This window comes from Aquarana catesbeiana, linkage group LG01 (genome assembly GCF_042186555.1).
Source record: "Aquarana catesbeiana isolate 2022-GZ linkage group LG01, ASM4218655v1, whole genome shotgun sequence".
NCBI classification, from domain to species: domain Eukaryota; kingdom Metazoa; phylum Chordata; class Amphibia; order Anura; family Ranidae; genus Aquarana; species Aquarana catesbeiana.
Genome location: NC_133324.1, coordinates 205,125,673 through 205,150,270, shown reverse-complemented (window position 1 = coordinate 205,150,270; position 24,598 = coordinate 205,125,673). Strand labels below are relative to the sequence as shown.

At 43.4% G+C, this 24,598-nt stretch overlaps 1 protein-coding gene across 3 annotated transcripts in view; it reads right to left on the bottom strand.

Moving 5' to 3' along the window:
* ZNF475 (zinc finger protein 475) overlaps nt 1-24,598 on the bottom strand; it is a 71,415-nt gene that overhangs the window by 8,823 nt on the left and 37,994 nt on the right. For 2 of the 3 annotated variants that reach the window (XM_073624682.1, XM_073624683.1), the window contains one exon: nt 7,189-7,369. In XM_073624682.1, the coding sequence (XP_073480783.1) occupies nt 7,189-7,369 (181 nt within the window). Of the gene's footprint in view, nt 1-7,188; nt 7,370-9,997; nt 10,108-24,598 lie in introns of those variants that run through there. The other variant, XM_073624684.1, reaches the window with a different exon arrangement.

Sequence of the window (24,598 nt, the reverse complement as noted above, 5' to 3'; positions counted from 1 at the left end):
TTGTTTGGCTGTACTTCTGTGGATCACAGGAGTGCAATTCATACTGCACTCCTGTGACCCGTTTTCGGCTGACATCACAGAGCCAGACCAGGCTGGGGAAAGATCGCGACCATTTGGTCGGAATTTATCCAGAAGCCTGGACCACCACCTGGCTTCTGGGTATGAACCAACCATTTTTTAAAAGACTAAAGCTTTATTAAACAATTTTCACGAGGTACAAGTGGCAACTGTGTATACAGTATGTATTCATCCCAAATAACAGAGAATGTACACACGTATAAACAATAGGAGCTCCAGTTTTAAACCTGTTTTCCTAAAGCAGCCCTTTAATCCTGACAAACCAACGGACCCTTCTTTTTACATTCAAACCTGAAGTGAACCTGTGCTTTGACAATGCGGGGAACAGCAGCAGATTCACATTACTGCCCCACCTTCCCCAGTAGCACATAGTTACTATTCATTTACTTCCCCATGCCCTATGTAAGCTCAGAGTCACTCAAATTCGAGTTTACACTGGGCTGAGAACTAACCCAATATGACAACGTAAGCCCAGATACTCAGCTCCAGTAATGTCATGTGAAATGGTCACATGCATCTTCATATCCAGAATTTCCCAGTGTTTTTTTCTTCAGTCCTGGAAGCTGAATGGTCATAGATATAAGTCTATAGGGATCTGCTGCCCTCTACTGTCTGTATTTTGTAAGTGGCTGTGCTGTTTAAAGTGGAGTTTTGCCCACCCACCAAAAAATTAAAAGTCAGCAGCTACAAACACTGTAGCTGCTGACTTTTAATATTAGGGCACTTACCTGTCCTGGAATCCAGCGATTTTGGCACTCCAGCTGATTATTCCCATGGCTATCGGGTACTGCCACCACCATTCGTGGTAAGGGAAACTGGCAGTGAAGCCTACTGTACATGCGCAAAGCGTGCTGTGCTTTTTGAATGGCCCGGCGGTGGGGTAAGGAGGAGGAGGGCTGAACTTCTGGGGGACCTCGCCGAATCTCGCTGCAGCCAGGTCTACCGCCCAACCCACCCGAAAGGTGTCAAATGTGGCACCAGAGGGGGTGGGAGGAACCAGGTAAGTGGAGCTTCCCCTTTTGCGTGGAGCTCTGCTTTAATGTCTCAGAGTTGTAGATCACTTGCTATCTCTGGAGAGCTGGGTTAGAAATCTCAGAAGGAGGAAGTAAATTGAGAGACTCTAATACCACATATCCTGCAATGGATGGGCTGGTACTAACACAGGCCAAAATCAGGGATTATTAGGCAAGTGTTCCTATGTTTAATAGTTTGCTATTGTTGCCCATAGCTTCTGGGTGTATATATTTACAGTAAATACTGCTGACAGAAGTATTTCTGTTCCCTTGTTGTTATCTTGTTGTATCATAATAGGTGAACCTGTTTATTGCAATAGATTTTATATGCATCTACTGTTACTTTATTTAACCCAGTCCCTTCTGCTTTTGCCTTTTATAGTTAGTTGTGTCTCAGGGCTTAAAGTGGTTGTAACCCTAAATAAAAATGATCCTGATCCTTTAAAGCAGGATACACAGCATAGTGCTTGAGCAGTGTCATTTGTCCCTTGCTATGTTCTACAAAACATAGTTGATACTGCCTGTTTCTGTGTCCCCTTAGTGTGCTGACCATGGTAATCATGGCTGTTGATCCCTGATTACTTTGGTCAGGTTACGTGCCTCCATCATCCTGCAGTCTCACCTCTCCCCTCTTCTCCCCCTTCCTGCTTGTCAGCTCGGGAGTGTGTGTGTGTGATTCGTCTCCTCCACGCCCCCCCCCCCCCCCCCTCGCCACTATAGCTGTAAAATTACTACTGAGAAATCCAAGTCAAGTCAAGTCAAGTCAAGCCTTATTGTCATTCTACTACACGTAAGAACATACAGTAGAATGAAATGTCGTATCTCACAGGGCCACGGTGCTACATACAAATTAAACATAATTATAAACAAATATACAAACAATAAAAACACCAATAGAAAAAACCTATACACATCTGGGAACTACGTAACTGTACATATACTATATGTTTCCAAAAGTCTTTGTAGCAGCAAGTGTTTATAAAAGCATCCTGTAAATCCTGTAATCCCCTCTCTTACAGGAAGATATAATGTGCAGTATCTGTGTTTTTTAAAAAATCATTCCACAAAATACCTTATTTACAGCGCTGCTGGACGCTCATGTGACCTTCCACCGCTCTCCTCCTCTCGGCTGACGTCAGTGAGGAATCTCAGCCTCTCCTGCTGTAGTGCTCGGATCGGGGAAGGAAAGCGCAGGTTACATGAGCGCCCAATGGCGCTGTAAAATAAGGTATTTTGTGGAATCATTTTTAAAAAACACTGATACTGCAAATGATATCTTTACAACCACTTTAATAACCATCATAGACTAAAGCCAGGTTAGGCATCTGATGGCCATAGGTAGTTAGAAATCTGTTTGCGTGGCATATTAGAAGCTGCTAGGAACTAAGATGCAGAGAAGATAGGGTTACCCTGTATTCCAGTATCACACCCCAGTTTCTGCTGGTGAAAACCTATTTTCCAGGCCAGTTGATCATCATTTAGAGGATCTCTCCATCATCACTGATTCTGCCTTCAGGTCTTCTACACCAAGACAGATGTTGCATCATGATCATCCTCAGGGATCCCTACAACAGGACTTTGTTGCAACATTCAGGTGAAGGCACTGCCAACTTTATTAGGAAACCCACTCTTCCAAATAGCAAAGGTTCTGGTTATCTCATTTTCCTACAGGCTGAGCACAATATTATGCTTGGGGGGGGGATTCTCATACAAGTCCATATTTATTCATTTATGAAAAATAATTGCTGCATATTTTGTTTGCATACCTAATTTAACATGGTTTCTTTTTTATACAGAATAGAATGGCCGTTTTTAATAAATTTCCAAGGTGAAGTGTTTTCTGTTTTGTTAATCTTTTCCTGGCATTGCATACAATGAAATGTTATATCAATTTAAATGATTTTACAATTTCAAAGTCAGAACAACAGACATTGCTGATTTCAGCTAAGATCGGTGCATTTTTTACATATTACACTGTCTCTGTTGTTGGCAGAATAGGGTGTCTCATCTGCCCAGTTTTAATGTGATTCATATCCTACAGCATATGTTGTTAGAACAAACAGTGTAGCATTGGATCTGTTAGGAACATACTTTATACTTTGGGCACCAACTATTTCATGTGTTTTTCATATTGTGTTGTGAGTTTGGAGACAGACAACATTGTGCAACCAAATAATAATGACGGTGTAATTTGTTTGTCAATCTCAAACCTATTTTCTTTATTACCATATTTTTTTATTTATGTTTATTTCCATCTATGCCCATTTTTGTTTGTATCTCACCTGATTATAGATATTACTGTATGCAATACATTATTTAAAGCTGTATTTCATTCAAACATCTACATTCAGAAGTGAAATAAATATATGCTTGTTTAAAGGGTTTGTAATTTTTCCATCCAGTTCTGAGATTAACAAGGGAACATGAGCACAGGCCAGCCTAATAACCTGACCTTTCTCTGTTGCAGTTACAGTAACATTAAATTTAAAGGTATTGTTTACCTTTATCAAAAAAAAACTGCTTATGCAGACAAGGGACGTCTGTAGATAAAAACAGTGAAGAAAACCACCACTGAGAATAGGGGAGGCTTACCAGATCATTTGAACACGCTAGAGCGTACGCGTACGTTTTACGGAATTACGCTATGGTCCCCTTTTGCTTTCCTATTTGACATTTTCTACATGCCTGTGGATTTCTGAGTTCCAGTCTGCCTGTGGCACTACATCTCCCGTGACTCCATTTGGCTGCCATCTGTGCATACCTGTTTGACGACACTGAGCCAGAGTCCACCCATCTTTACTCAAGCTTGTTTGACACGCAGAGCGTACGCTCTAGCGTGTTCAAACGATCTGGTAAACCTCCCCTATTCTCAGTGGTGGTTTTCTTCACAACTATATACATCTACTGTTTGCAAGATTTCCTCGTACTCAGACTGGGAATATATTCACTTTTATTATCATTTATGGACTTTTTTTCATCTTAGAGAGCACTTAATTTTGTATATTATTTTCACTTAGTGTATTTATGTTTCAATCCTAGTGCTATTCATATATTTCACTGGGCACATCATCCTTTAGCGTTACACTTTGCTGTCTTTGTTGCTATAAGAAGCCTAATGTTACTTCTCACCTTCATCATCACAGCCAATCAGCGGGCCCCATTGATCATTGACAGGAGAGGCAGAACAGCGGTCTGCCTATGTAAACAAGGCATGCCGCCATTCTGTCAGAGAGGGAGATGGAGAACTTGTGTTTCTGCTATGCAGAAACACAGATCTCTGTCTTCCTCCAGTTAAGCCATCCTTTACACAGTTAGAAAGCAATCCCTAGGAGCACACTTAACCCTTTGATCGCCCATGATGTTAACCCCTTCCCTGTCAGTGTCATTAGTACAGTGAGAGTGCATTTTTTTAGCACTGATCACTGTATTAGTGTCACTGGTCCCCAAAAAGTGTCACTTCATGTCCGATTTGTTTGCCGCAATGTTGCAGTCCTGCTAAGAATCGCTGATCCCCGCCATTACTAGTAGCAGAATACATATTGGCCTAAATTGATGAATAAATTAGATTTTTTACATTTTTTATTGGGTATGTTTTATAGCAGAAAATACAAAATATTGTTTTTTTTCCAAAATTGTTGGTCTTTTTTTGTTTATATTACAAAAAATGTAAACTGCAGAGGTGATCAAATACCACCAAAAAAAGCTCTATTTGTGGGGAAACAAAGGACATACACTGTATTGGGTACAGCGTCGCACGTCAGCGCAATTGTCAGTTAAGTTAGCCCAGTGCCGTATTGCACAAAATGGCCTGGTCATGAAGGGGTAAACCTTCTGGGGATTAAGTGGTTAAGGTAAAAATCCTTTTTAGGTTTAGTTTTAATTTAGAACCTTAGAACAAGTGTATTAGAGGGAGGAACCCTTTCTTTCTTTCTTTCTTTCTTTCTTTCTTTCTTTCTTTCTTTCTTTCTTTCTTTCTTTCTTTCTTTCTTTCTTTCTTTCTTTCTTTCTTTCTTTCTTTCTTTCTTTCTTTCTTTCTTTCTATTACTGCCTTGGCTATGTACCAGTTTTCCTACTATATACAGTTGTATTATAGGACAATTTCTATGCCTAGATGTCTAACCCTATCTTGGGTTGGTCTAAATCAGGGGTCTCCAAGCTTGTTAGCCCGAGGGCCACATTGTAGGTTTTACAAATCAGATTCTCCCCATCATCAGTGTCCCTATCATCAGTGTCCCCATCATCAGTCTCCCCAGCATCAGTGTCCAAATCATCAGTGTACCCATCATCGGTGTCCCCATCATCAGTGTCCCCATCATCAGTGTCCCCATCAGCAATGTAACTAGCATCAGTGTCCCCAAGATCAGTGTCCCCAGCAGAGTGTCCAAATCATCAGTGTCCCCATCAGCAGTGTCCCCAACATCAGTGTCCCCAGGATCAGTTTCTCCCTCATCAGTGTCCCCAGCAGTCTCCCCATCATCAGTGGCCTCAGGAACAGTGTCCCCAGCAGTCTCCCCACCATCAGTGTCCCCAGGATCAGTGTCCCTAGCAGTCTCCCCATCATCGGTGTCCTTAGCAGAGTCTCCTGTACATTTGCCTCTTGCCTCAAGCAGCTCTCCTGCACCTCCCAACTCCCACCTGCCGCTAAACACGCGGAAGGATCTCTAATACAAACATCGGGCAGGATGCCCGAGGGTGCCGCGCTGATGACGTCATTGGATGCTAGGACATTGGCAGTCCCAGCAGCCAATTCTCAGCACAGCATGGCAGCATGGGAGGGTGTGGGGGAGCGGCTTTGTTTGCGGGACCTGCCAGTCATACTGCCAATGTGCTGCTTTTAAAAGGCAGCAGATTGGTAATGCTATGTTGGCAGAGTCTGGGTTTCGTCTTAGAAAGACATCTTAGGAAGACATCATCTAGGGAACAATCATTCCCTACACGATGTCTTTCTAAGACAAAATGTACGTCGGATGGTTGACGCGCTGACACTGGAATGTTTTGTTTGGACTTTATTTCACTGTTGGGACTATATATCGGTGTATGTCTTTTCATCACACAATCACTTTGATTTTTTATAGTGCTTGTCTTTGACACACTTATGGGTCCATCAGGGATCTTTTTATACATTATTTCATAATTTATATTTATAATTTTTAGCGCAGTTCACGTTTTTTACTATTTACTGTATTTGTGCATGTCTCACAATTTTTGAGCTGCAGCTTCTTCTTTTTTACATTGTTTGTTTGTTTAGGTAGCGCGGTAATTCTTTTTGGTTTACACAGTCATATAGATGGTTGATTGTTATTTTGTAAATCCCACTATACAACATTTGTATTTGTGATATACATGATATTTATCTATTTGTTCTATAAATAAAAAAATTGACAAAAGGTAATTTATTTATAAACAAATGTAATAGAAATTGGTGAAGTGCAGCTTTAAATGAGAATGATCAGGAACCAGAATACATTTTTATCATATAGTTGTTTTAAGATTATATATACAGTCTTTAAAATAAATCATGCTTCTTCTTTTTACCTTTTTTGGTACAAAAGAAATAAGTATGTGTCACCAGCTTTTTTAAAGAGAATATAGGAGTTGTATGTTTCCATCAGTTTTTTGGACCAGCTGTAATTTTCCCCTGGCCTGGTATGATTGTAGAAGTTGGTTAAAAGGGATAACTCCCCCCCATATGCCTTCTGTAGTAATTAATGCAAACAGGATATGCACCCCTTCTAATATTTGCCAATGGTTCCCAAATAGGTAAATTGGTGAATTTAGCTGGCAGTCTTTTCGTTGATACACAAAACTGTATATTAGAATATTGCATACCCTGGTTAATTTTTATACAGCCTTTTTCTGGCCAATGGCCAGATACACCAGTAAAACATTTTGGAAGTGTGGACCAGATCATATGATCAAAACTCAGATTGGCTCACAATCCAGTCTGTAGGTTCCGATGATGCTAGCTGCAGTTTCCAAGGGAGCACACACCCTTCTACAATGACAGAACTTAAATAGCCAGGATGCTGTCAGTTCACAATAGGGCTGGTGTGAATGCATGAATTGGAGAAACGTTTTTTTTTTTTTTAACTCTTACCTCCTATTGTTCTGACCTCTGGCTTCTTGGGCTCGGGTCTTTGCAGATTCTTAGGTAATCTGTCATTTTCAAGATGCCACTTCTTCAGACATTGAGGTTCATGGATACCGATAGACTTTGTGCCAAACTCACGGCCACAGATGTAGCATACAACTGTTGGAGGGGCTTTTGTAGCAGGTGGCTGGAAAACAGATGTTTTGAAAAGTATACAAAGTTATTTTCTTTACATAAATGTTTTACAAGAAAAAAAGAAACTTAAAACTTGAGGACAAAGCAGCAACTAGTTAATATATGTCATAGATACTACGCCTAAGCAGAGTGGTATCTACAGCAGATGCCTTGACAGCCCACAAGATTTTCAATAAATAACAATATGGCACTGTAGCAGGGTAGCGGGGTGACCCTGTGCCACTGGCTAAAATGGTGGTTAAACCAGATTTTGAAGGAAGCAATCACCTAATGATGCAGGTGTATGCTGCATTTATATTAGAGCCAGAGCTAGAGCTCAAAGCCCCAACCTCCGGAGGGAGGACAGAGTGTGTGAAGGGAGCTGTGTGAGATGCTGTCATGTATCAAGGTGTCCAGGTCAGGACAGTGGAAGGCCCGAGCCTGAGAGAAAGTCCATGAGGGACAAGAGAGCGTCCATGTGGGACAGAGAAACAGCTAGGAAGCTGTAAGGAAGATGCAGAGCTGACGTGCAGTGTCTGCGCATAAACACTGGGAAGTGTTTCATGCTCAAGTAGACCAAACAAAGGTACTAAAGTTTAGGAGGCACCCCAAAAGGGTACTTGGAGCAGAAAGGCTGCCACAAGAGAGCCACAAGGCTAAATGCATGTTTGTGAAGTGATGGTGAGAGACCCCTGCGTGGGAAGACATACCTGTGTGAAGTTTTGATGTTTGTTTAAATAAAAGTGGGCAGGAAAGCCCTGAAAACTATATCTGGTGTGGAGTAAACTCATGGTTTTGGCACTACTATTGAGCTAAGAACCTTAGACGTGTCACAGGCACTTAACAGCCATAGTTGTACAGTATAAATAGGTTCATCAAGTTCAACCACAATTTGCAGAGCAGCAATATAATATTATTGCATCGTGATGGATCTTTGACAGTAGTTACATTATATATTAAAAACACAAAGGAGAATATGTATAAAGCTGTAAATGTGACAGTCACCAAATATTTACTGAAGGTTTTTCTTCCTGGTGCATGTATTTTAAAACACAGGGAATGATTAACCACCTGTAAATGTTTGGAGAGTGTCACATTCACTGTTTTATAAATATGCCCTCATAGGCTGCTTTCACACTGGGGCAGGCATCGGCGGTAAAGCTAGCAGCCGCTAGCGGCCAAAAAAAGGTTAAAACCTCCCGCAAAGCGCCGCTGTATAGTGGCGCTTTGCAGACGGTTTGGCAGCGCTGCCCCATTGATTTCAATGGGCAGGGGCACTTTAGGAGAGGTGTATAAACTGCTCCTACAGCGCTGCAAAGATGCTGCTTGCAGGACTTTTTTTACCGTCCTGCAAGCGCACCGCTCCAGTGTGAAAGCTCTCAGGCTTTCACACTGGAGTGAGAGGAGAGGCTCTTTACAGGCGCTATGCAGGTGCTATTTTTAGCGCCTCGGTGTGAAAGTAGCCTTTATAAATATGACTCTTAATAAGTAACTGTGTTGTAAAAATTGGAGTGATCTCAGGTTATACTAAAGTTGGATTAGCTTACTGCTAAGAAGGAAACAAAGAAAAGGAAAATAAATTAAATTCAAGCACAGTGAATGAAAGATACCCTTTGCGTAACGGTAAAAATCTGATGAAATAAAAATAAAAATAAAGTAATCTACAGCCAAAGAAGCCATGGTAACTTAGTCTGGTTGAAAAAAAAGACATCCATTCAGTTCAAACATTTAACCTGCTATTTCATGTGTCTCAGCATTAAGGCTTTACCAAACACCAGATTACTGGCAAAAAAAAAATGTATGCAGTGTTGTACCTAACACACTAAAACTATAGAGCCCTCCACTGCTGATATGCTTATTATCTGCAGCACCAATCAAAAAGGCAAATTTTATCTTCTAAACGGTTATAATAGAAATATGAAGTTCTAAACCAACATGGCTGCTTAAAATATACTATATTCAGGAAAGTACAGATTCAGAAAAAGTAGAGAAAAATCAGATATATGGTTGTTTTGTGATATATTTGGGTTTTATGGGAAAAGTATTGTTTTTGTAATTTCTGTGTAGCATTTTTTTAATCCTCTCATAATAGTAGGGAGTTTGCGTTGAGGATTAGTCTCAATAGCTTTGGCAATAAGCTACACAAACACATCATTTCAAATGTTTGAGGGTTACTGTTAAACTAAAAATATGGTTTCAAAAATGTATTGGTTTTAATTTCATTTCATCTGTAAATTAGTAAAGAAAGAAAAATGACAACAAAACAACCTTCTAATATAATATCAAACAATTCTTCTATTATGGAGGACACTGAAATGTAATAGAACACCATTCTTAAAAAGTCATAAAGGTTTCTAGTATGACACTTTAACAGAACAACATGCCAACTTGACAGCATAATACATTTTGGAATTTATGAAGTGTTAACGGTAGTTCATGAAGAACCAGACAGATTATGTTCTATAGAGTAACACAAATCCAACAAATCCTTTCTGAAAAAATGTGCAACACCTACTAATGCTACAGAGACCAAAAAAATGACATTAAGATTTGGTATTCAGACAAGTGAACTTTAGTACATACCTTGATTAATCAACAATAGCAATTTGTGGTTTTCATGCTTAAGATCAAAGAAACAAACCTTCGCCATTCCAGCTATTCACAAGTCAGATCATTTGTAAATTCCAAGAGATCTCTCATGTCCAATGACCAATGTAAAAGTGCTAGCAAGCAAAGTGTTGACATTTCTCATGTAATTCAAGAAGAGCAGGCCTCTCCAACTTAAAAGACCTGCCAAGACTTTTTTCATGAAAATTATTCGTATTCTCATGACACAGTGTCTGGGCCGAAGTTGGCTTTAATACTGAACTTGTCAATGACTTATGTAACTTATTAATTTAATCTGTTCTTAGTAATACTTCTACAATTTTTAAAAATTATAATTATGAAAATAAACTAATCCATACCACACTTTTAATTTTAGGTACTGATGAATTATCTAAAAACAATTACAAAAGAGGACAGAATATGATGCAAAGTTATATTCTTTGTTATAAATCTGTAGCACTAACTCACAGTGGAGCTGCTGGTTTAAAGCAGGCTGTTGCCGTCACCTTTGTTACTGCAATTTCACCAGAACCGGGTCTAGGGTCCCGTTGAGTTTAATCCCAGACAGTGTAGACACCAGACACTTGAGTATCTTTTCCAATGCTTTAATAAAGAGTAACTGAAGGAAGTAGCTGGAAAGAGGTAGAAGAAGAGTTGCAGGGAAGTTCAAATACCTTTTCTTGATGTAGTATTATGAATTGGAATCTCGTAGATGAATGTACTCTCCTTTTAGAGTTGAATCTTTGCCTGCCCGGATAGGTTTCTTCTCTCACTAACCTAGCAACCGGCACGCAGCACGAACAAAAGTCTCTGCCACAGACTTGAATGGAATAGAAACCCGTACGATCCTCTGCCACAGGATGTAATGGTTTACGATGGGCAGCAAACACAGCACTAGAACCTTTAAGCCGACCCGGCAGTACTATACGGTAGGTTAACTTTAGGATGAATCCTCCAACTGAGTCACCAGGCCCCTCTCCAGACCAGCACTCTGCATGATCCTTCCATGACGGGTCCTCCCCTGGGATCTTCTCAGTTGTCCAGCTTCTTCCCGTAGGACAGACAGCTCAGGACCATTCCCTCGCCGCTGTGGTAGGCCCCAGACAGGCTTCTGGGCCCACCCACATGCTGCAGCAGCGTGGTCCTCCCAGTCAGAGGACCACGCGGTAGTACTCCTAACACATACCTGTCGGCCAGGAGGGCCAGCAGGTGGAACGAAACATACCCTAAAACATGGCGTCCCATAAATACCCTCTCCCAGAATGCAACTCGGAGGACCACCTCCACCAAGTTATCTCCGGGACAGAAGAGCACCCATATCTGTCATAGTGGATCAGCACTGACCAAGTGACCCATAAGTTGCAATCCAGTTTTTCACCTGACTACAACCATGGTTGCCCATTCTTTCAGAAGGAGCTCTTGGTGCAAGACATGAGCACATAGAGACATGAGGAACATAGTCAAGGTGCAATGGCAAGGTACCATGTTAAGATTAGTGTAGCACTGGTTCAGTTTTATGTAAAATCTTGATAATGTAAAGAAGAATTGACAGGCGATATGGGTAATAGCACCATATTGGAGCTACAGTGCCTTGAAAAAGCATTCATACCCCTTGGAATTTTTCACATTTTGTCATGTTACAACCAAAAACGTAAATGTATTTTATTGGGATTTTATGTGATCGACCAACACAATGTGGCACATAATTGTGAAGTGGAAGGAAATTGATAAATGGTTTTCAATTTTTTTTACAAATAAAAATCAGAAAAGTATGGCGTGCATTCCTATTCAGCCCCCCCGAGTCAATACTTTGTAGAACCACTTTTTGCTGCAAATACAGCTGCAAATCTTTTTGGGTATGTCTCTACCAGCTTTGCACATCTAGAGAGTGACATTTTTGCCCATTCTTCTTTGCAAAATAGCTCAAGCTCTGACAGATTGGATGGAGAACTTCCGTGAACAGCAATTTTCAAGTCTAATGCCCCGTACACACGGTCGGATTTTCCGATGGAAAATGTGCGATCAGAGCGTGTTGTCGGAAATTCCGACCGTGTGTGGGCTCCATCGGACTTTTTCCATCGGATTTTCCGACACACAAAGTTTGAGAGCAGGCTATAAAATTTTCCGACAACAAAATCCATTGTCGGAATATCCGATCGTGTGTACGCAAATCCGACGCACAAAGTGCCACGCATGCTCAGAATAAATAAAGAGATGAAAGCTATTGGCTACTGCCCCGTTTATAGTCCCGATGTACGTGTTTTACGTCACCGCGTTCAGAATGATCGGATTTTCCGACAACTTTGTGTGACCGTGTGTATGCAAGACAAGTTTGAGCCAACATCCGTCGGAAAAAATCCTAGGATTTTGTTGTCGGAATTATCCGATCAATGTCCGACTGTGTGTACGGGGCATTAGTGTAAAGTGCTGTAGGAATATATAGTTAGAGCCCCAAGCTCAAAACAGGCATGTTTGCTAACTGGGAATTACCACTTCCTTACATTCTCTACTGTTTCCTTGTCAATTTTCAAGTCTTGCCACAAATTCTCATGTGTATTTAGGTCTGGACTTTGACTGGGCCATTCTAACACATGATATGCTTTGATCTAAACCATTCCATTGCAGCTCTGGCTGTATGTTTAGGGCCATTGTCCTGCTGGAAGGTGAACCTGTGCCCCAGTCTCAAGTCTTTTGCAGACTCTAACAGGTTTTCTTCTAAGATTGCCCTGTATTTAGCTCCATCCATCTTCCCATCAATTTTGACCAGCTTCCCTGTTCCTGCTGAAGAAAATCATCCCCACAACATGATGCTGCCACCACCATGTTTCACAGTGGGGATGGTGTGTTCAGGGTGATGTGCAGTGTGTTTTCCGCCACGCATAGCACTTTGCTTTTAGGCCAAAAAGTAAAATTTTGGTCTTATCTGACCAGAGCACCTTTTTTGACCTGTTTGCTGTGTCCCCCTCATGGCTGTTTGCAAACTGCAAACGGGAGTTCTTATGGCTTTCTTTAAACAATGGCTTTCTTCTTGTCACTCTTCCATAAAGGCCAGATTTGTGGAGTGCACAACTAATAGTTGTCCTGTGGACAAATTCTACCACCTGAGCTGCAGCTCCTCCAGAGTTAACATGGGCCTATTGGCTGCTTCTCTGATTAATGCTCTCCTTGCCCGGCCTAGCAGTTTAGGTGGACAGCCATGTCTTGGTAAGCTTTCAGTTGTGACATACTAATTCCATTTTCGGATGATGGATTGAACAGTGCTCCATGAGATGTTCAAAGGATACAGGCTTGGGATATTGTTTTAGAGCCTAACCATGCTTTAAACTTCTCCACAACTTTATCCCTGAACTGTCTGGTGTGTTTCTTGGCCTTCATGATGCTTTTTTTTCATTAAAGTTCTCTAACCTCTCAGGGCTTCACAGAACAGCAATTACACACAGGTGAACTATATTTACTAATTAGGTGACTTCTAAAGGCAATTGGTTCTTTTAGATCAGGGGTCTCAAACTGGTGGCCCTCCAGCTGTTGCGAAACTACAAGTCCCATGAGGCATTGCAAGGCTGACAGTTACAAGCATGACTTGCTCAGACAGAGGCATGGTGGGACTTGTAGTTCTGCAACAGCTGGAGGTCCATCAGTTTGAGACCCCTGCTTTAGATTATAGTTAGGGGTATCAGAGTAAAGGGGTCTGAATACAAATGCACGCCACACTTTTCGGATATTTATTTGTAAACAAATGTAAAACTGTACTTCCACTTATGTGCCACTTTGTGTTGGCCTATCCCATAAAATCACAATAAAATACATTTGCATTTTGGTTGTAACATGAAAAAAATGTGGAAAATTTCAAGGGGTATGAATACTTTTTCAAGGTACTGCATATTGTCAGCAAAGTTGAGTTAGTAAAGCTTTCAGAAATCACCACTCTTGTTCTATTAATTAAGACACCTCTACCAAAGAAACCTTGAGATCTGATCAATTATTATTATTATTATACAGGATTTATATAGCGCCAACAGTTTACGCAGCGCTTTACAATATAAAAAGGAGACAATACAGTTATAATACAATAAGATACAGGAGGATTAAGAGGACCCTGCTCAGAAGAGCTTACAATCTAATAGGGTGGGGCAGGTGGTACAAAAGGTTGTAACTGTAGGGAATGAGCTGATGGAAGTGGTAAAAGATTAGTTAGAGATGTTATAGGCTTTCCTGAAGAGATGAGTTTTCAGGGATCGCCTGAAGGTAGCAAGAGTAGGGGATAGCCGGACAGGTGGAGGTAGCGAGTTCCAGAGGATGGGGGAGGCTCTGGAGAAATCCTGGAGACTAGCATGAGAGGAGGAGACAAGAGAACTTGAGAGTAGGAGGTCTTGAGAAGAGCGGAGAGGACGATTTGGGTGATAGATGGAGACAAGATTGGTGATGTAGCTCGGGGCAGAGTTGTGAAACTTTGTATGTTGTGGTTAGTATTTTAAATTTAATTTGCTGGGTGATTGAGAGCCAGTGTAGGGATTGGAGGAGAGGGTTGGCAGACACTGAGCGGTTGGTAAGGTGGATAAGTCTGGCAGCAGCATTCATGATAGACTGAAGAGGGGATAGCCTATGGAGAGGCAGGCCAATGAGAAGGGAGTTGCAATAGTCAAGGCGAGAGATAACAAGGGAGTGAATGAGGAGCTTGGTGGTTTCATTTGTTAAAAAGGGGCGAATTTTAGAGATGCTACGGAGGTGAATTCTACAAACTTTGACAACGATTGGATTTGAGGCGGAAATGACAAGTCAGAGTCTAGGATTACACCTAGTACCCTGGCCTGAGGGGAGGGACTGATGGTTGCATTGTTGATTTTGATGGAAAAGTCATGGAGGGGGGCACCGGCGTGGGGGAATATTAATAGCTCAGTTTTAGAGAGATATAGTTTAAGGAAGTGGTGTGACATCCATGCTGATATGTCAGTTATAAGTTAGTAATGCGAGAGGAGACTGAAGGAGTGAGGTGAGGAGTAGACAGATAGATTTGGGTGTCATCAGCATATAAGTGGTATTGGAAGCTGTGGGCGGTTATCAAGTGACCAAGGGAGGAGGTGTAGATAGAGAAGAGAAGGGGTCCAAGAACAGAGCCTTGGGGGACCCCCACAGAGAGGGGCAATGGAGAGGAAGAGGCAGAGTTCTAGGTGACACTGAAGGAGCGCTGTGATAAATAGGCAGAGAACCAGGATAGAGCAGAATTGGAGGCCAAGGGAATGTAGTTTATTGAGAAGGAGCGGGTGGTCAACAGTATCAAAGACCGCAGAGAGGTCAAGTAGTAGGAGTATGGAGTACTGGTTGTAGGTTTTAGCAGTTAGTAAATCGTTAGAGAGTTTTAGTAAGGCAGTTTCTGTGGAATGCTGTGAGCGAAAGCCAGACTGTAAAGGGTCAAGAAGGTTATTTTCACTGAGGTAGGAGCTAAGACAGTTGTAGGCTAAGCGTTCTAGAAGTTTAGAGGTGAATGGGAGCAATTAAATGGGTCTTAAGTTGTTCAGGTTGGTAGGGTCCAGTGAGGGCTTTTTAAGTATGGGAGTGATCTGCGCATGTTTTAGAGGGGAGGGGTAGGTGCCACTAGAGAGGGAGAGATTGAAGATGTGAGTGAGGGAGCATAGGATAGAAGAAGAGGGTGACCGTAGTTGTGAGGGAACAGGATCCAGGGGACAATTGGTTAAGTGGGCATCTGGGAAAAGTTTTGTAACCCCTTCAGTTGTAGCCAATTCAAAAGAGGAGAGTGTTGAATGTGCTGTTAGGCAAGGTATGTTGGGTGGGCAAGATGTAAGCACACTGGAGGTATCCTCACGAATTGCATCAATCTTGTCTTTGAAGGGGGCATGTCCTGGCTATGGAGGAGTGAGGACGTGCATTGCCTCAGCTCCGCTCCACCGCCGCACAAATTGGCACAAACAAGGGGGATACTTGCTCCTACAGACTCCCCACATGTCACAGCGATCGAGACAATCATCCCACCCCGCAAAGACCGACAGATCGCGGCAGGGACAGCTGGATTCTTACTTCCCCAGGACCCGGGGACAAGGCCGCGAAGCCTCCAAGATGGCGCCGACCGGGAAGGCCCAGAAGTCAGTCAAATCCTCCCAACCAGCAGCAGCCACGACTCGGCCACCAAAAGGGACTGCATCCCCAACATCTCCGGTTCCATCCCCAGGGTCGGTGAGTGATTCAGCTCCCTGTGCCTCCCCTGCTTCATTGGATGGCCATTCTGAAGTCTCAGACTACCTCAGTGATGAAGATATCAGGCGCCATATTATGTCCCTGCCCACTAAAGAGGACTTAGAACGCTTTACATGCAGGGTGGAAAAGGCTTTCACTGAAGATATAGCTCAACTAAAAGCTGATACTTCACATTTGGGTAACAGGGTAGAATCCCTAGAGGATAGGCTGGAGGAGGTTCTCCCCACTATTGCTCTGCTGCAATCTAAATGTCAAATGCAAGATCAGCAGATTGAAGCTTTACTATGTCAACTTGATGATGCTGAAAATCGCAGCAGGAGAGCTAACATCCGAGGATCCGAGGTTTGCCTGAAGCCACAGCCTCAAGGGACATTATTCCTACACTGACAGACATCTTTAGAGACATATTGGGCCTACCAAACTCTGCTCCCATAGAAATTGACCGGGCGCACAGAGCTCTAAGACCTCCGTCTCAAGATGTGGATAACCCCAGAGACATAATTTGTAAACTCCACAAATACACCATTAAGGATCGCATTATGCAAAAAATGCGCGGCAAGCCCTTTTACGATTTTGATGGTGCACATTTATTTTTTTATCAGGACATATCCAGGCGCACGCTCATGCAGCGCAGAGCTCTCCGCCCCCTGCTGACGGCTATTCAAGACGCTGGTTTACCGTACCGCTGGGGCTTTCCCTTTTTTCTACAAGCGACCAAAGATGGAAAGCAGGTCACATTACGTAACAAGGATGACCTCCCACACTTTCTTTCCACCCTGGATCTTGACCCAGTGGACTTTCCGGATTGGAGGAGCTTAACCAACGCTCCTGGGCTTAAACCCTCATCCCAGTGGACAACGGTAACACGTAAGAACCGCAAGAGGGACAGAGAACACCCGAGTCGAGACCCCATGGTGGGCCCGTCCACCACACGGGATTGAGCATGTGTCATTCCAGGACTCGATCTGCTTTGCCTCCCCCCTTACTTAAGCTGAAAGGATCCTGCACTTACATTTTCTTTCATTCTCCCCCCCCCTTTTTTTCTTCTTTATTTTTTTTTTTTTAAACCTGATAATGGAGATGTGTCTCATGAGCCTGATCTTTAGAATTGCCCTAAGTGGAGACCGGATTCCTCTTGGATGGCTCACCCGTCACTTCCAGTTCTCAATCACAGGAACTTCACAGACTTTGCCAGGGATGTGGCCAGAACACCATGATCCTTACTTGCCACAAAGAGCTCATATCACCACGCTGTGTCACTCTCCCATCTTTCCAACTATGCCTTAAGAGATAAGACATTTCAGTCTGAACTTTTGAGACCACACTAATTGGAATCCCGGTGCCTTTGTTTTAATCTCAGATAATCCACAACCCCCCCTGTTATGACACTTAGCAGATCCAACATGAGATATGGATATACTTCCATACTAGCTCCACCATGGCCCCGATTAAGAGCTGGCTTTGTGTTGTGTTCTTTTTCCTCCCTCCACCTTTTTTTTTTTTTTTTATATTCCCCAGCTTACCTCCCCCTAACCAAAATTTTACACCACATAAGATGCGGTGGACGGAGAGGGTACTCCTTGTCTCCCCCCCATGAGTAGGCTCACGTTCCCCCACGTAGGCCACCCTTTATTGGGTACAGTCCCTTATTGGGACACTAGTTTGGGGTCTGGGGTTCCCCCCTTTATTAGGGGGAACCTCACATCCCATATACAGTTGTTCTAATTATCAATGCTGTTATTTTTATGTTGTTGTTGTTTTTGGTTCACTTTAACAGTGATTTCTCTGTGTTTTTTCCCTATTTGTTTTCCTCTTTCCCTCCTCTTCCTCCTTTCCCACCCCTCCATTCCTAGGAGCATTTGATCGCTGGAGGTCCTGCACCGGGCGAGTTGGAACATTCGATATCTCTGTGGACATCTGACCCCTCATGTCTACTCTTAAGGTACTATCTTATAATATAAGAGGCCTTTGCTCCCCTGGGAAAAGAAATAAATTATGGTGGGAACTCAAGAAATTAAAGGCCCAAATAGTTTTCTTACAGGAGACCCATTTTACTCATAATTCCTTGCCTAGACTTCCTACCCATTTATTTAATCAATGGTTCCACAGTACTTCCCCTACCTCTAAATCTAAGGGCACCACGATTGCGATCCATAAGACTTGCTCTTTTCAGCTTATAGACAGTAAAATAGATCCACAAGGCAGATACATTTTTCTGAAAGGTACCATAGTGGGACGCAGCTACACACTCGCCTCAATCTATGCGCCTAACTCCGACCAAATCTCTTTTTTGGATAACACTCTTGAGCTATTGACAGAGTTTAAGGAGGGATTTGTTGTCCTTGGAGGAAATTTTAATGTTAGCCCTGACCCTTCATTGGACACCTCCAACACCAGTCACTCACACTCCTACGCCTTCCTCAAACACTTTCGTAAGTCCCTCCACTCTCATTTACTTCTTGATAGCTGGAGAACTCTCCATCCTCTGGAGAAGGACTTTAGCTACTACTCAAGGGTCCATGATGTTTATACCCGCATAGACCATATATATGTTGACCGTCCCACACTGGAGCTCCTGCAGTCCGCGTTCATTGGAAATATCACAATATCTGACCACGCCCCAGTGGAAGTGACCTTAACACTCCCATCGGGCTCTCGTAGGGCCTGGACGTGGAGGTTGAATGAAAATCTGTTGGACGACGTGGCAGCAGCTGCCACGGTATCGGAGGTCATTACAAATTATTTCAGAGAAAATATCACGGATGACCTTAGTATGGGCATGGTGTGGGAGGGCCATAAGGCTGTAGTCAGAGGTGAGCTCATATCTTTGGGGGCAAAACTTAAAAAGATGCATCAGGCAGATTTTACCAGAGTATTGTCTGAGCTTCAGGAAGCGGAACTGAAACACAAACAAAACGGAGACCCTGGGGCGTTGCAAAGGTTAACTGATTTGAGAAACCTACTATTACGCTTATTGGATCGGCAATCACGCAAGCAGGCCAGACATCTGTCACACAAATACTACGAACATGGTAACAAATGTGGTCGTATGCTTGCAAGAGCCCTCCGTAAAAAATGTGCACAGACTTGTGTACAAAAGCTTCGCTCCCCATCCGGCGATGTCTCGGTCCGGTCCTCTGAAATTGCCTCAGGGTTTCAAGACTATTACACACGACTCTATAACTTGACTACTGACCATCCCCTAGACACGCAGGTATCCAGGTCCGCTGCCATTAAGGACTACTTAACTTCGGCCGGTGTCCCTCCTTTGAACGCCGACCAGTGTACGGACCTTGAATTGCCGATCTCCCCCACGGAGATTGAGAGGGTGGTGAAGTCCTTACCTAAGGGAAAGAGCCCGGGACCAGATGGCTATACCGGGACATACTACAAAATTTTCCTACCCCTTCTAGTCACCCACATGTGCAGCTATTTCAATTCCATTGCTGAAGGAACCCCTATCCCTCCCGGAGCACTTCTGGCACATATCACAGTGTTGCCTAAAGAAGGCAAAGATCCGATGACTCCTCAAAGCTACCGGCCCATCTCCCTTCATAACGTTGACGTTAAGATTTTGGCAAAGGTGTTGGCAAACAGGCTTGGAAGCCTTATGCCCCATATTATCCACCCGGACCAAACTGGGTTTTTTACGGGGAGGGAGGCGAGAGACAATTCAATTAGAGCTATTCAATTAATCCACTGGGCCCGTACAGGTCCCAACCCTAAACCTTACATAATTTTCTCCACCGACACCGAAAAGGCCTTCGACCGGGTCAACTGGTTATACTTAAAAATGGTATTAGAGGTTCTAGGACTTAAACAGCGCATGTTGACCTCTATTTTAGCACTATACTCCACTCCCTGTGCACAGGTTAAGGTGAATGGAGTGCTCTCCTCCCAGTTCCCGATCCGGAATGGCACGAGACAGGGGTATCCCCTTTCCCCCCTCCTCTTTGCTCTTGTTCTTGAACCGTTATTAAGTACGGTCAGAGCAAATACGGATATAAAGGGTTTAACGGTGGGAAACACTGAACACAAACTGTCAGCATATGCAGACGACGTTCTACTTCATCTAGCAGAACCCCTGATCTCACTGCCAGTCCTGATGAAAGAGCTGAGGACATTCGGGTTGCTCTCAAATTTTAAGATAAATTTCTCAAAATCCGAAATTTTACCTGTCCATCTGCCTCCCTCCCTGATGAGTAATTTACAGGCTGCGTTCCCCTTCACCTGGGCCAAGTCGTCCATTAGATACTTAGGTATACAATTAACAGACTGTTTCGATACCCTATATACCACTAACTTCCCCCCCTTACTTCACGCAATTAAGAAAGATCTTTCCCAATGGACCAAGATTGCATTTACATGGACAGGTCGCGTTAACATAATAAAAATGAACATTCTACCCCGAATACTTTTTTTCTTACAAATGATCCCCATACCCTTACCGCGCACCTTCTTTTCTCAGATTAATAGCATCATATCTGGGTTTGTGTGGAATGCACAGAAATCCAGAATAGCTCTAAAAGTACTGAAGCGTTCAAAACTCACAGGAGGCCTAGGGATCCCTGATGTCCTGAAATACTATAGAGCCATTGTGCTCCAGAGGATCCTCAACTGGCGTTTCCATACCCATTCCAAGCTGTGGGTCTCATTAGAAAAATGGCTAGCGGGCAGGAACTTAGCTTATGCACCATGGTTACCCCGTGAATATAGAGGGTTATCGGATACTACTTCCCCTCTGACGACACACACACTCACCACATGGGACAGGATAAACTCGATTTTCGGGTTGTCTCCCCCCGTGTCCCCACTGGCTCCGTTAGGAGGGTTCCTTTGGTTCCCTCCAGGTGAACAAATGGCCTTTTTTGGACCCTGGTTGGGTGATGGCAACGCCAGTTGTGGAAAACTAATGCACGATGGTAAACTAATGGATTATGAATCCCTACAGACTAGACACGGGGGCTCCAAAATGAATTTTTGGAGGTATAGACAGCTCCATCACTTTTTTGAAATAAACGGGAAGGCTATCAGAGACTCCTCCTCTCTTACACCCTTTGAACAGTTATTTGTAGAAGAGGACCCGATTCCCCACATGATCTCGGAGATGTACCGATTAATAAGTTCCAGTACTGACAACCTCAGGCCAACTTATATAAGGGCATGGGAAAGGGACTTAAAGCTAGATTTTTCTACAACCCAATTGACTCATCTTTATCAACTTACCCACTCGAGCTCTACAGAATCTAAAACCCAAGAAACAAATTACAAATTTTGTCTCGCTGGTACCGTGTCCCGGCTGACCTAGCTCGCATCTATCCCTTGGTGTCGGACCAATGTTGGAGGAAGTGTGGTCTCAGGGGAACATTCCTTCATATCTGGTGGGAGTGCCCTCTGATACAGCCATATTGGGCTGACATTAAAGCTCTAATAAGGGAAATCCTAGATCTTGATATACCCCTGTCTCCAACCCACTTCCTCCTACATGTCCCACGGATGCCGATAAGCAAATACAAAAAAAGTGTCCTGCCGCATCTCCTAAATGCGGCTAGGCGCCTCCTCCCAATTTACTGGAAACAACCCAAGATCCCGTCCAGGGCTGATTGGATCCAAAAGGTGAATGATATTAGAGAGGCCGAACACTGGATAGCGACCTGTAAGGGAAAACTTGAACGTTTTGAATACATATGGGGCCCATGGAAAGACTATAGATCCGACCCTGACCAGGAATCCACCAGCCTAGACTTGGCTCTACTAGAACTGGCAGAGCCATATCTAAGATCCCGTTTAGACAAGAGTAATGGCGCTCAATGAAAGACGTCCCCCACCCCTACTTGCTTGGAGGGAGGATTGTTCTGATCGGAACTCGCCCGGCGCGGATCTACATGACTTCTCCAGACCATAAGGTATGCTCCTCTGTTACCCTTACCTATTCCCTGCCTTCCCCCCCCTCCTCCCTTATTCCCTCTCTTATTGTTTTTGTCTTTTTTCTCTTCTCTCTTTTCTCCTCTTCTCTCTCTTTACTGGTTTTTTGTTTTTGTTTTTTTTTACTACCACAAGATTCCTAGATCTCAGGTTAAAATATAACATTTACTTGTTACAATGTACAGACTTAAGATTGCAACAATTAACTTGGAGGACGGAGATCCCTCTCCCTTTTTCTTTTTGGGGAGAGGGTCTACGTGTTTTTCCTTCTGGGCTAGAGGACTGAAGGAAGACGCTCCCTGCCGATATGGTGTTCTGGGTGATATTGCCCCCCTCTACCCGGATTGCCGGTGGGGGTTGACGTCTCCCTGCCCTCTTGAACAATTAGCACCTAAAGGGGGCTGGGGCAGTCACATGGCTGAACCCCCCCCCCCATGGCCATTCCAGACTTATCACGAGGGCAAGGCCTACTAATTGTGCTATTGTTTTGTACATGGACTGGTCATCTACGATAACCTGTATCAATGTAGAATTCTTACATGTTTTGTACTACAAATCTTCATTGTGTGTAGCCTTTTACTACAAATGTTACTAAATAAAGATTTTACAAAATCTTGTCTTTGAAGTGATTGGCAATCTCTTGGGCAGTCAGTGAGTTAGTGGGTAGAGGGGTGGGGGACGAAGCAGAGAGTTAAAGGTTGAGAAGAGCCGACGGGGACTGGATGACAAGGAATTAAAAAGAGAAACAAAGTAGGCTTGTTTGGCAGCATAGAGGCATGAATTGTATTTTAGAAGGGCAGATTTATATAGGGTGAAGTCTTGCAGGCATTTGGTTTTAGGCCACAGTCGTTCAAGATCACGGCAATGTCTCTTGAGATTTCTAGTGTTGTCAGTTTTCCAGGGTTGTAACGGTCGGGGCCTGATTCTGCGTGTGGTTAGAGGAGCAAGTGCATCTAGTGATGATGAGAGTGAACTGTTGTAGATAGAGATGGCCAGGTCAGGACAGAACAGGGGAGAGATTATGTCATATAGGTGGTGAGAAGCAGAATAGAGAAGAGAAGGGTTAAAGTGGCGAAGGTTTCTACAAGTAATTGTTTGCTGCTTGGAGGGATGGGTGGTTGGAGGCAAGGATACAGTGAAAGTAATGAGGTTGTGATCAGAGAGAGGAAAGGGGGTGTTGGTGAGGTTGCCAGGGTTGCAGAGATGGGAGAATACAAGGTCAAGGTTATTACCATTGGAGTGAGTGGAAGTATGTGTCCATTGGGTTAGGTCAAAAGATGAGGTTAGGTCGAGAAGTTTAGCTGTAGTTGGACTGTTAACATTGACAGGAATGTTGAAGTCACCAAGAATGATAGTGGGATAAATGACCTTTAGTGCAAAGGACATTGTAAGTATTTTATTAAAACAGTGACTAATAAGAAAATGTGCCATATAATCTATTAGGGTTTGCTATAATGTTCAGGGACAGACCTGCATGATTCGTGCCTGGAACATTAGGATCTATGTAGCCCCCTCATTTAGTTAGGTTGGTAGACTTAAAGCGGTTGTATACCTGCGCATGGGGGAAAAAAACACACAAAAAGAAAAAAAAACCTGTAAGGCAAAGGCATAATGAGCTAGTATGCATCGCTACCTACTAGCCTATTATGAAATACTCACCTTAGAACGAGGTCCCCATATCGCATCCCGGTCCACGCCAAGGGAGCTGACATTTTGCCCTCTGCGTTTCTTCCAGGTTCGCCGCTCCGGCACTGTGAGTGCCCGGAGCTGCGATGATATCACTCCCGCACATGCGCGGGGTAGTATTCTTTCCAGCAAGGACCGCCAGCACCTGCCGGACCTTCAGCCAGGTCTTCACAGTGCATGTGCCGCTGCATGCAAAGTGAATATCTCCTAAACCATACAGGTTTAGGAGATATTACTTTTAGGTAAAAATTAAAAAAAAGGGTATACAACCGCTTTAATGTAGATTTGTCATCACTGTAATCATTGGGGAAGTGATCTATTGTTTCGGTCTGGTCAGGGTTTCCTAAGCTGGTTATTTGATTTCTCCTACCTTCTTCTGGGAGAAGTTTTCAGAACATAGGATACCCAGTTTTACATATTTATTATGCCTCAGCCAATTCCTGCAAGGGGGTGTCTAGAAGGTGGCTGGTGAGGTTGATGTTTGAGAGGCCTTTCAAGAGTGTTCTTTTCTCTCCAGGGAGGGTTTCAGTTCTCCTGGGGTTGCTGCCCCTGGGATATAGCTACTGAGAAAAGAAATTGCAGTCAGGACCTCAGCAAGTCCTGTGCTGAGGGCCTGGAGAAGATTGGTAAAGTATTATTAGCTGGTCTGGGGATCTTTTGTCTTCCTCACTGAAGAACTACATGTGGATGCTGGGTGGCAGACAGCTCCTGGGACATTGTAAAGACCTTGCTATGGACTCTTGGGTGTGCAAGTGCTGGAAGGGAACTAAGTGCCAGAGGTCAGTGGTGTATTTAGGTTTTGTGCTGCCCTAGG